Raw genomic sequence first — 12948 nt, 5'->3', positions numbered from 1 at the left:
GACCCTCTGCCCAGCCCTCTTCTGGCTCAGGATTTAAGACATTAGAGTGAAACAACCCAATCTGAAATTTAGCATCTGTAAAAATCCAGAGAAATAACATCTGGGTGAAGGTCAGGGGAATGTGGCTGATGTTTCCAGCGAGAGATCCATTTAAATGTGTTGCTACTAGTTCTTATAGCTTGCAGAGTTTGGGGGAAATGCTAGCCAATGTCATTGGGCCTTCAGCCCTGTTGAAATGATGTCTGAAGATAAAGTGTAAATAGACTCAACACCCATGATATAACTTGGCTTATTGATAACATCTGTGGATTCCTAAGATTATACATGGGGGGCGAGGGACGCACCACACTGTTAAACCATAAAGTGGACATTGGCCTCTGCCCCCCAAACACCACTTAGTGTTTATTGAGTTCCTCCTGGCCATGGGGACATGGGGAGCCAGCCTGTGGTGGAGATGCGCCCACATGTCCAGTGCAGTTGGGGGATGCTTGGCTGCCAGCATCCAGCTCTGCTACTGGAAGTGGGGCAATGTGGGAGACATGAGGAGGAGGGGGGGAGGAAGGAGGAGGAGGGGGGGGAAGGAGGAGGAGGGGGGGGAAGGAGGAGGGGGAGAGGGAAGAGGAGCGGGGAGGAGGGGAGGGGAGGGATGGAACAGCCTCTGGCAGGGACAGGGGCCTGGATTCAGTGTCCCTGTGATCCAGAGGTGGGTAGGGGTGGAAGCGGGGTTTAGCTGCGTTGTCCATGTGTCAGGCTGCCAGCTGCAGTCCAGGACTCTTAAGGGGAGGAGTAGAGATCAGTCACCTATGGGATTCCTCCCTGGGACTGCAGTGCTGGTGAGGTCTTCAGGGTCTGGTGTGGGAACCCCTTTCACGTCCCGCGTGGTTCAGGGTTCCGGTTCAGGGTTCGGGTTCTGGAGAAGGCCGCACACAAATGAAAGAAGACTAGAAAAATATTAATTTGGGAAATGGGGGCCAGGCGGAAGCCCACCTCTAGTGGGAGGACTACCCCTTGCTTTGGCCTTGCCATCCCTTTTATTCAGGTTTGGGATGCACCCATTGCCCTTAGGCAGGTAATTCCAGTAACAGGCAGATTATCTTATCAGTAAGGATTTACATGATTATTTGGTGGGGAAGTTGCTTCAGTTACTATTGTCTCAATTAGATAGGGAGTGGTTGGCTCTGACCTTTCAGAGCTTCAAGGCTGATCAGCCTTCCAGGTTCCTTCTCCACATCTTTCTATTAGTGAGACAATGATCGGTTTCCGGCAGTCTGGGGGTTGAGGGAGGGGTGCTGGGGGTGGCAGGGTTGGGGAGGGCAGTTAGGGTCCGTGGGAGGTTGCAGGGGAGGGGGCCAGAGAAAGAAGCTGAAGGGGAAGACTAGGGGAGGTGTTCTGGGGTGTGCTGGCAGGGGCCCATTGGGTGAGGGGGAGGGCCTGGTGGGATCCCTGTCCTCTGGAGCAGAGGAGACCAGGTGGGGTCCTGGGACTTGCTGGTGGGGGTGTGGGCAGAGGGAAGGGGTGGCTGGTGGGGTGCAGCAGAAGACTTGTGGGGTTGGCAGCTCTATTCTAGGTGCAGGTGCAGATGCAGGTGTGGGTTTCAGGGAGGGAGTGTGGATTCCAGGTGGGGCCTCTGATTGGGTTGGGGGAAGGGAGTGTGGATTCCAGGGAGGCGGTGTGGATTTGGGGGTGGGGGAGAGAGGGCATGGACCCTGACTGAGCGCAGGAGTGAGTACAAACTGGGTGGCACCAAACTCAGGACAAGGACCCTGGAGCAGGTGGAGAGCCCTGGGAGGCCTGGCTGCTGTGTGCAGGTGCCTGGGGACATCCTCTCAGGAAGGGTCCCTGTGGTGTCTTGGCCCATAGTTGGTGACACTGGATACAGAGAGGTTGTGAATTTGGGAGCTGTCACAGTTTCACCCACTTGTAATGTCCCCATGTCCCTAGGCAGAACCCGCTGTTCTCTGCAGCTGCCCCTCTCCTGTGCTTCTTGCCCTCCTGGCATCCTCTTCAGGTTCCCGGCCTGTTCTCAGAGCTCCTCAGACTTCAGGCCCCCAGCCTCTCCCACCCATCTTCCTACTCTGTTGTGATTACAGTGATGAGACAGAGAGATCATGGGATGAAGAAAATACAGAATCAAACCCAAATATAAATGCATTTAGTTTAGAATAAGGTGGAGGGGCGCGGTTCAGTCACTGAGGCAAGGACATGTGATTGTCTGAAGATGCTGCTGAAACAATTGATTATTTTGCAGAAAATGGTTAGGTCCTTCTTCACACCATAGGTTAAAATAAATTCCAGATGGGTTACAGAGTTAAGCATTTTTTAAGTGAACATAAAACAATTGTTCAAAATTTTATCTGATGTTAGGATGGGAAAGTCTTTCTGAAAGCAAAGCCCACAAAGAAACTATAGAATAAAGTGTTTGACCAAAGATGTGTCCTTTATAATAGCCAAACCTATAGATTATTAAAAGGTAAGTGAAACTGAAGAATTGCAGCTTATAAGACTAAGGACCCTTGTAAAGAGTTCCAATAAGGCAATAAGAAAAGCATAAGATCAATGACTCCAGGAAGGTGGCCAGGGGGCATAAAAAAGCACAAGACCAGACATATGAATGTTGTTTAATGTCACTAGTAATCAAAGAGGTAACAAATATTTTTTGAGATATCAAATTGGCTGAGAAATCACCTAATATCTGATGATAGCCAGTGTCACTGGGATTTGGGGGAAATTGTCAGACTCTTATTGGCAATATAGATTGGTATAGCTTTTTGAAGAAAAACAAGGCATTAAAAATATTTAAATGGTATTATTCTAAGATTTTTACATAAAATTATGCTCAAAAATGTATATGACAACACCATTTAAAATGGAAGAAAATTGGGAAAAGTACAAATAACTGTGGCAGTCTATATAAGAGAATACTCTGTGGCCATTAAAAATTAGGCTTTAGGAAGATTCTCGATAAACGTATAGAAAAGTTAGTGATAGTTTGTTGGTTCTAAAAAAAGCACAAAAAGATAATTGCAGTATGATTCCAGTTTTGTTTGTAAAATCACATGTGGCAATGACCGAGCTTCAGGTCCAGGTGAGATGGAGCGAGCATGGCGTGGTAACTACTGAGTGACCGACCAAGGTGGGATGAGAGTGAAGTTTAGTCTGACAGTTAGCCATGCCCAGTTCTGAATTCTAACTCAAAGTGATGTGACTTAAACCCAAGCTGTAATAGGAGGTGACCGTTGATGTGTGGGTATAAGAAATCCTCTGAGACGTGTTGGCTGGTAATACTCTTGAGGGTTAAACTTGTAGAGATCCTAGACGGTGCGAATGCAGCAGGGATGTCTGTGCAGACACTGGCCTCAGTCACCATCTCCCATGTGTCTCTCCCTCCCATGCAGTTTGAGTTCATGATTGAGTCCATCCTGTACGCCCGGGATGCATGGCTGAAGGAGGGTGGGATCATCTGGCCGACCACAGCCGCACTGCACCTCGTGCCCTGCAGTGCTGACAAAGACTACCGCAGCAAGGTTCTCTTCTGGGACAACGCCTATGAGTTCAACCTCAGCGCTCTCAAGTGAGTGTCCGGGGCTCAGGCACCCACAGGCACACTTGGGCCTCCCGCAGGATGAACTGCAGGCATTTCTAGGGCAGAATAATGTACTCTGTTATAGAACTTGCCATGAAACTAAATTTACTCATGTACTTGAGAATTTTGCATTTTGCCTTTAATGCCTTTAAACTGATAACAGCTGTGATGGGGATTGCACTGTCTTTTGCAATCTAAGGTCCCAAATATAATGGGAAAAATAACGTAATGTTTACGGGCAAAGCCTTTATAAATGCGTGGGCCATTAAAACATAAATATATGTTACCACTAAGCTATAAATTTTCAACAAGGATCAGAACATTTGATTTCCTGGTTTTTAACATATGACACACTTGCACAGTTGAGCTTCAGGTTTGATTTCCTGATAAGGCCTTCGCATGTCTATGCTGCCTCCTCGGGGAAGGATGGTAGCATAAGCTGGTGGCTGCTTCTGAGAGTGCCATGATAATTAAGCCCTGGGAATTAGGCAAGGGCCATTTGTCAGAAGCTGCGAGAAACTTCCATTCATGTAGCAAGGACCAGGTGAGCCTGGATGCCTGCTGGACATCCAGATGGGGAGTGGACAGCAAGATGGGGCCTCTGGGCCTTTTGTTTCTTATTAAAATATTGAGGAAAAATAAGTGTCAACTTGAAGGTCACTGCTGCCAATTCAATGCCACCAGGAGTCCCCAACTTGGGGTGCCATACAGGAGAGACTTTATAGTTTCACAAACAGTGTGACAAATCATTCGGCATCTCGGTGTTTCTATAGCTGGACAACTTAGACAAGGCTTTTACTGTACATCTTTATAGTTTCACAAACAAGTGTGACAAATCATTCGGCATCTCGGTGTTTCTATAGCTGGACAACTTAGACAAGGCTTTTACTGTACATCTTTATAGTTTCACAAACAAGTGTGACAAATCATTCGGCATCTCGGTGTTTCTGTAGCTGGACAACTCAGACAAGGCTTTTACTGTACATCTTTATAGTTTCACAAACAAGTATGCAGGAGAGACCTGATTCAGTGAAACAGCTTGTCTGTGAACACAGCTCCTGTTGCAGCTCAGTTTGCCAACCAGGGAAACAGCCATAGCGATCCACTGAGACAGAGCGGAGGCTGGCTTATATAGAGAGACGTTTCTGCCCCTGTCATTGATTGGTCTGTTTTCATCTAAATGAGGAATCCAAATTTGTACAGTTTGATTGGTCCAAATGGCACTGTTCTGAGTGGTCAGCTCCATGAATTCTGATTGGCCAGTAAAGACACAAATGAGAATAGAATTGCACAGCTCTCATTGAGTGGGGCAGGTCTTCAGCCCTTGGGTTCACTTTCGGTCCTAGGAGCTCTCTTATAAGGGAAGAGAGGAACACAGTGCTGGAGGCTGCTGCTTGTCCCTGAATGATGCAGTGTGCATGAGGGGCACACTGACTGCTAGACGCCATGACTGCTAGACTTTGGTTCTGTATTTGAGCCCAATTAACCACAAGGAGTTCTTAGCAGGTATATTCTTCTCGGGGTTGACAATAGTAATGCATACGTATGAAATCTTTCCTAGTTAACACTGAATCATTGCCTCCTCAACCCAAACTCCAAAGGGAATGGAGGGGGACGGTCTGACAGAGTTGTTCTGTAGTTCATCTAGGAAGGGCTGGGCAGGTTATGAGAAGAGCAGTGAGGAGGTTCTTATGCTGCCAGGTATTAACGTCTATGGTAGGGTCATTGAAGCAGTTTGGTCCTGCGCCCAGAAAAGACAGATGAGCAGATAGGACAGGAAGCTGCACAGAGCTGTAGACTATGGAAGAAGAGGTGGGGCGTGAGGGCAGGCAGCCAGTTATCCTGGGACAGGTGATTGTCCCTTCTCTCACACCACGCATTAAAACTTAATTCCGTGTGGATTTAAGAGTTTTGTGTTAGTATGCCATATATTCTTAATTCCTTATAAGTGCTTACTTGTTTTTATCATCAGAGAAAATTATTAAAATATGTACATATAGTGGAATCTTTATTAAAATGTTTACCTTTATTTGCTATTTCAGAAATTACTGCTGTCCTTATTTTTTGAAACATTTCTGTGGTGAATAACTGATTACTTACTGGCAAACACAGGTTTCAGCCTGGGAAATGGAGTGATAGGGGAGGACATGCAAAGGGCCGTGCAGGAGGTCCAGTGGTGTCTCCTGAGAGTCAGGCCCAAGAGGGTGCCTTCAGTCCTGCTGATTCACTGCATTTATTGAGGAATAACCTAGAACAGGAATATATTTTTTATTTGCTGTGTAATAGAAGATCCATGAAAGGTATTTTATAATAAGACTAGAGGCCCGGTGCACGACATTCGTGCACTGGGTGGCGGGGTGGGGGATGGGGGGTCCCTCAGCCTAGTCTGTGCCCTCTCACAGTCCAGGACTCCTCGGGGGATGTGGGCCTAAGCCGGCAGTTGGACATCCTCCAAGGGGTCCTTAGCACTGCCACGGAGGCGGGAGAGGCTTGCTGCGCTCACCAGCCATGAGCCCAGCTTCTGGCTGAGCAGTGCTTCCCCTGTGGGAGTGCACTGACCACCAGGGGACAGCTCCTGTGTTGAACATCTGCCCCCTGGTGGTCAGTGCGCATCATAGCGACCGGTTGTTCTGCTATTCAGTCGATTTGCATATTAGCCTTTTATTATATAGGATAGATTCTGAAAATAAAGAAAACACACTGTGCCCTGTGTATCCTGGATGTGTGGTGAAGGTTGGTTTCTGTGTGTTCAGACCTTGTGAAGAGGGCAAAAGGGAGATGCCCCATTGCTGCACTCCGGCTGCTTGGTCTGTTAGGAGGGTCTGGGAGAGGGACCCATTGCTGCACTCAGGCTGCCTGGCCTGTGGGGAGGGTCGGGGGGAGGGACCCATTGCTGCACTCAGGCTGCCTGGCCTGTGGGGAGGGTCGGGGGGAGGGACCCATTGCTGCACTCAGGCTGCCTGGCCTGTGGGGAGAGTCGGGGGGAGGGACTCGCTGCACTCAGACTGCCTGGCCTGTGGGGAGGGTCGGCGGGGAGGGACCCAGAGTTGGGCTCTCAGGGATGCAGACAGTGGAGTAGAGTTCCTGCTTATACAGAAGGGAAAAGGCATGTCCTGTTGTCACGTGTGTCCGAGCTAGAGCTGTTGGTGATGGCTTTGAGTAATTACTCTGACCTTTTCCCCAGGTCTTTAGCAATTAAGGAGTTTTTTTCGAAGCCCAAGTATAACCACATTTTGAAACCAGAAGACTGTCTCTCTGAGCCGTGCACTATATTACAGCTGGACATGAGAACGGTGCAGATCGCTGAACTGGAGGTGAGGCTGTGTGATCGGTGCACACACGTGTGAAACTTGTTATACAAAGAAACGGATTTATACGCTTTTTGCTATTGATTTTCCCATAGTCTTTTTTTCTTATGGTCTATTCTGATTTTCTTTTATATTTTTACATTATTTTCTTTCTAGTTAACCTCTTTAACATCTTCCATTATTTTTAAAGATTTATGTTTAATACTAGTGGCCCGGTGCACGAAATTCATGCATGGTGGCGGGGGGGGGGGGGGGGGGGGGGAGGGTCGGGGAGGGTCCCTCAGCCTAGCCTGCACCCTCTCCAATCTGGGACCCCTCAGGGGATGTCCGACTGCCAGTTTAGGCCTGATCCCACAGGGGTCGGACATCCCTCTCACAATCCGGGACCGCTGGCTCCTAATCTCACCTGCCTGCCTGCCTGATCGCCCCGAACCACTCTGCCTGCCAACCTGCTTGCCCCAACTGCCCCCCCTGCCGGCCTTCTTGCCCCCAACTGCCCCCCCTGCCAGCCTGCTTGCCTCCAACTTCCCCCCACTGCTGATCTGCTTGCCCCCAACTGTCCCCCCCGCCGGCCTGCTTGCCCCCAACTGCCCCCCCGCCGGCCTGATCGCCCCCAACTGTCCCCCCTGCCAGCCTGCTTACCCCCAACTGCCTCCCACTGCCAACCTGCTTGCCCCCAACTGTCCCCCCCACCGGCCTGCTTGCCCCCAACTGCCCCCCCACCAGCCTGCTTGCCCCCAACTGCCCCCCACTGCCAACCTGTTCGCCCCCAACTGTCCCCCCCACCGGCCTGCTTGCCTCCAACTGCCCCCCCACCAGCCTGCTTGCCCCCAACTGCCCCCCACTGCCAACCTGCTCGCCCCCAACTGCCCTCCCCCCTCCCCGCCAGCCTGCTGGCCTCCAACTAGCCCCCACTACCAGCCTGCTTGCCCCCAACGGTCTGATCACCCCCAACTGCCCTCCCCTCCTGGCCTGATCGCCCCTAACCGCCTCTGCCTCAGCCCTGCCACCATGGCTTTGTCCGGAAGGACATCTGGAAGGTCTTCTGGTCTAATTAGCATATTACCCTTTTATTAGTATAGATTATCAACATCTTCAGATTCAAATAAATTATATCCAATTTCATGATGGAATTAAAAAAAATTTTTTTTAAATTGATTTCAGAGAGGAAGGGAGAGGGAGAGAGAGATAGAAACATCAATTATGAGAAAGAATCATTGATTGGCTGCACTCCTGCATGCTCCACACTGGGGATTGAGCCCACAACCCGGACATGTGCCCTGACCAGGAATCGAACTGTGATCTCCTGGTTCATAGGTCAACACTCAACCACTGAGCCACACTGGCTGGGCTCATGATGGAATTTTAACAAAATTCTTTTTCTAAGTGTTTTTAGCTGTCCTTGACAAAATTTAGTTCTTTCTTTTACTTACCCTCTCTTGTCATAAGGGCGTATGTAGGTTCAGGACCATCCCTTTGAGGGAGACAGTGTTTGAACACAACCAACCTCCCCCTCTCCCCCAGCCCCCAACTGGGAGTTTGATGGCAAAACAGTATGCAAACTGAAATTTTGAGGTTTTGTTAGTTTCAGCTACAACTGTAGAGACCCAGCCTTGAACTTCCTATGCAAAGAACTGAGAAGAGAAGGTATTCATGAATTTTGGGGCAGAAAATTAGGCAAACGAGGCCCAGATTGCTTGAAACCTTTTCTGATTATCTGCTTGTTTGAATTCACAACGCAGGTTTTAGTATTTACTTTCCTAGGAGGATATTCTGTATGGTTTCTTGATGTGTACAGCTAAACTAGCAAGTGACAGGTTTGTTTCATAGTCGCTGCGCTGGTGGTACAGGCAGAGTGGTGGGATCTGTGACATGTGCCCAAGCGGAGGAAGAGCTTGCCGAGTCTCGCTCAGACAGCGGAGGTGTCACGTGCCTATGGACCCATGTCCGTTTTCTTTTCTTTGGCTGAACACAGACAATGAAAGGCGAGCTGTGCTTCGATATCAAGAAAGCCGGCACTCTGCATGGATTTACGGCCTGGTTCAGTGTCCGCTTTCAGAACCTGGAGGAGGAGGAGCCGCAGCTGGTGCTGAGCACGGGACCGTTCCACCCGTGAGTGTCTTCCTCTCCCGCGGGCGCACGGGTGCCTCTCCGTGGAGCGTAAAAGGGTTTGCCTTCAAGTTATTGGCCTGACAAAAAGCACGGCAGAGTCATGAGTTTAAAGATCTAGTAGTATCGAACGCTGACTTAAAACCAGCTGACCCCTGGGCTGGGGAGCTGCGATGTGGAGCCAGCTGTGCAGTGGGTGGGCGCCGGGCCCAGGCTGGGTGGAGGTGAGTTGGGATCTTGCGCCCCGACTCGTCCCTGCACTTGGCTTCCTCAGGCTGCTCCTGGGCCCCCTGGATGAACAGAGTGGGGCTCGGGGTTGAGCAGGCTTTGTCTTCTCAGTTGCCCTACTCGCTGCTACAGCTTTTGTTTTTAAATATATTTTTATTGGTTTCAGAGAGGAAGGGAGAGGGAGAGAGAGAGAGAAACATCAATGATGAGAGAGAATCAGTGATCGGCTGCCTCCTGCACACCCCACACTGGTGATCGAGCCCCCAACGTGGGCATGTGCCCTGACCAGGAAATGAACTGTGACCTCCTGGTTCATAGGTTGACGCTCAACCACGGAGCCACCGCAGCCGGGCTGCTACAGCTTTCCATGGTTCGCAGCATTCTTTTTTGCCGAAGGCAGATGCTTCTTGAGACACATGTTTTGTGCAACAGTGTTTCATGGCTGCACACTTGTGCCCACACCGGGAGCCAACGTCTGCTCATGGTGCTGACCCAGCAGCCCATGGAAATGAAATGCTACCTTCATGGGGGGCTTTCAGTAACTGCCCTGGACACCCCCTCAGGCACAGGGGTCAGCTAGAAGTGAGCAAGGCACGAGGGAGGGGGGTGGTTGTGCTATTTAGGACTGAAGGGCACCAGCGAGTGAGACTGAGAGCTGCTTGCCCAGAGCATCCTGTGGAGGTTGCAGAGCTGGGACTGCAGCCAGTCCTCCTGGAGGGGCCCCGGCATAGATGCGAGTGCTCACCTTAGGAACCAGCGGTGAGCGCTGTGTGCCTGCGCCGTCTCCACCGGAGTGTCTGTGGTGTGTTGTCTACACGCAGGTGGTAGCAGGGACAGGGTGGCGGTGGGCAGGGCACAGCCAGAGGACTCATGCTCGCTGAAGGGCCTGGGAAAGAGACCCCCATGGTGGCTGAGGGAGGTGGCCCGAGAGTCTCCTCAGCTGGGCATGATCTGGGGCCACACTGGGTGCCTGGGAGAGGACATGTCACGGGATGAGCCTACAGAACTTAAAGGGTCCCAGAGTGTTACTGTTTCCCCCAGATGTCACAGTTGTGTTGTACGCATGCAATCACAGAAATAGCGTTTTGGACACAGTTTCCTCAGTGTATATTTCTTCTTAACTGCAGAAACTGGAACCGCGGGCATCAGTGGCTTAGAGAAAGAGCTGGGTGACTTGGGGTGGACACCGGCTGTGCCAGGTTGTGGAGTCCGGGTTGACCCTTGGAAGGGCTGGGGAATAGGCACCATGCAGGGATCCTTTGTCTGGCCATGCGCCCTGAGCACCCCAGTGTCCCCGGGGCCACCAGGGTGAGCCCCCCTCCCCCCTCCCCGGATCTGAGCAGTGTCCAGCAGCCGTGCCCTCACTGGGCTGTGTCTACCCTGCAGTAACCCTCAGAGTCTGGCCCAGGGAGGGGCTCCAGTAACGCCACCCCTGTGTCTTGCAGCACCACCCACTGGAAGCAGGTGCTGTTTATGATGGACGAGCCCGTCCCCGTCCACGCAGGGGATGTGCTCACAGGCTCGATTGTGCTGCAGAGAAACCCAGTGTGGAGGAGGCACATGTCCGTCACTCTGAGCTGGTCTGTCACTTCCAGACAGGACCCCACGTTGCAGAGAGTAAGATATTTAAATGTAAAGGCATATGTTGTGGTGCTGGGCTGGGGGATGGGTCTGTGGTGATCACCGTGGCGGATACTTGTCCCTGCCCTGGCCAGACACCACGGCCACGCCTTGTCTGCATCATTTTTCTAATTCTCATGATGGGCAGTGGATGCTGTTGTTTCCAGAACAGGAAATGGAGGTGCAAGAAGGTAAGTGGTTTGCTCTGTGACACAGCTAGTCAGTGAGAGGAGACCCAGACTGGCTGGGGCCACCCCTCTGTGTCTGGGAGCCATGGGTGGAGAGAAGGGGCTGAGGGCTGAGCCATCGTGCAGCCTGGCACACACCTGGTGCCCACAGGTGCCGGGTGTGCAGCTGTGCGGTGTGAGGGGCATGGTCTGACCAGGTGGAGGTTTGAGGACTGAAGAGCCATTGTTCCCACAAGTGAAACAGTGCAGCTGGTAGGCCTTACGCTTCAGAGGCCACTGAGAAGTGGATTCTCTTCTTCAGACCTGGGGTTAATGTAGGAGGGGGAAGAAAATCATCACATGGTTTCCCATTGTTCATTTTTAAAAAATATATTTTTATTGATTTCAGAGAGGAAGGGAGAGGGAGAGAGAGAAACATCAATGATAAGAGAGAATCATTGATCGGCTGCCTCCTGCACGCCTCCTACTGGGGATTGAGCCCGCAACCCGGGCATGTACCCTTGACTGGAACTGAACCCGGGACCCTTCAATCCGCAGGCCAACGCTCTATCCACTGAGCCAAACCCACTAGGGCTCTCAATATTTTTGATTCCTGTTTTGTGCTTTGCTTTACGGTAATTTTATGTTAAAAGTTTGTCGTTTAAAAATATTCTGCACCTGAATGCCATTCTCCTGTCCAATATTAAATTATTACTAGGAAATACTGTGTGTTAACAAACTTTAACGATTTGCTATTTGACTGATTTGTTTTCTTTGTCTTTTTCAGGTTGGAGAAAAAGTCTTTCCGATCTGGAGATGACAGTTGATGGCTCTTTGGGAAGCAGTGTGAGCTTGTTGGAGGAATGCACAGGAGCAAGGAGCTCACACCCGATGTGAACACTCGTTCTTGTGAAACCTGCGGATGCTCACTCTGCCTGGCAGGCGGTCACACCCTTCTCCGTGGCTCCACGACAAACACGCTCGGGCTGCCCTCACCACTGTCACGGCCCGTGTCTGTCCTCTAGAAGTAGCTGTGTTTCCAGGTGTCCACCAGTGCTGTCCACAGCGCCCACCTGTGGACAGGCTGCGGGCACAGTGTTCCTAAGCTAGGTCTAGTTCCACACTCATAGGACGTGCGTCAACCTTGTACTCCTGTGAAGTGACTGTTCGTGCATCATGTGTTACTGGTGTCCTTACTGCCCTCGGTTCATCCACTCACCATGCAGAACGTGGGGTTGCACAGAGCCGTGCAGGACCTGGGGTGGCAGTGCATGCGCTGGGCTCTGCATGAGGTAGTACCTTGTAGAGATGTCTTCCAAATAAATCGTGTTGGCACATAGTCCATCTCAATAAATATTTTTAAATAAACGAATGTTCGTGTAGATCCTACTTCTGTGCATGTACATGATTTGCACAAGCATGCGATTATACTAAGCGCATTGCTTTGTAACCTTTCTCATCTAGTATTAGGAAGAAACTTCCATGCCAGTAGGTACACATCCACATTTTATGTGTGTTGTTTTGATGTTTAGTGAACTTTCTATATATACACTGAGTGGCCAGATTATTATGACCACCCCATCAGTACTTCGTTGGGCCACCTTTTCCTTCAATACTGCGGCGATTCTTCTTGGCATTGACTCCACCAGATGTTGAAAGGTGATGCGAGGAATCTGACACCATGCCTGATGAATAGCACTGTCCAGTTCTGTGAGATTTGATGGTTGTGGAACCAGCTGCCTGATGGCTCTTTTAACTTTGTCCCACAAATGCTCAATTGGATTGAGATCTGTGATTGTGGGGGCCACCTAAGCATGTTCTTGAAACCGCTCCTGCACAATACGAGCACCGTGGCATGGCGCATTGTCTTGTTGGAAGGAGCCATCTCCATTGGGACACGCCATCAACATGATAGGATGAACTTGATCAGCAA

General features: G+C 50.5%; 1 protein-coding gene across 2 annotated transcripts in view; it reads left to right on the top strand.

The window, feature by feature from the left end:
* The window catches only part of PRMT2 (protein arginine methyltransferase 2), a 31792-nt gene extending 19405 nt beyond the window's left edge, over window positions 1–12387 (top strand). For both annotated transcript variants that reach the window (XM_080654622.1, XM_080654623.1), the window contains exons 7-11: window positions 3396–3571; window positions 6768–6897; window positions 8867–9003; window positions 10674–10845; window positions 11803–12387. In XM_080654622.1, coding sequence (XP_080510748.1) covers window positions 3396–3571; window positions 6768–6897; window positions 8867–9003; window positions 10674–10845; window positions 11803–11835 — 648 coding nt within the window. In that variant the 3' untranslated portion in view covers window positions 11836–12387. The remainder of the gene's footprint in view (window positions 1–3395; window positions 3572–6767; window positions 6898–8866; window positions 9004–10673; window positions 10846–11802) is intronic.
* Window positions 12388–12948: the final 561 nt, after the last annotated feature.

The sequence above is a fragment of the Plecotus auritus genome, assembly GCF_963455305.1.
Source record: "Plecotus auritus genome assembly, chromosome: 2".
Lineage (NCBI taxonomy): Eukaryota > Metazoa > Chordata > Mammalia > Chiroptera > Vespertilionidae > Plecotus > Plecotus auritus.
This window is presented reverse-complemented; position numbering and strand designations above follow the sequence as displayed.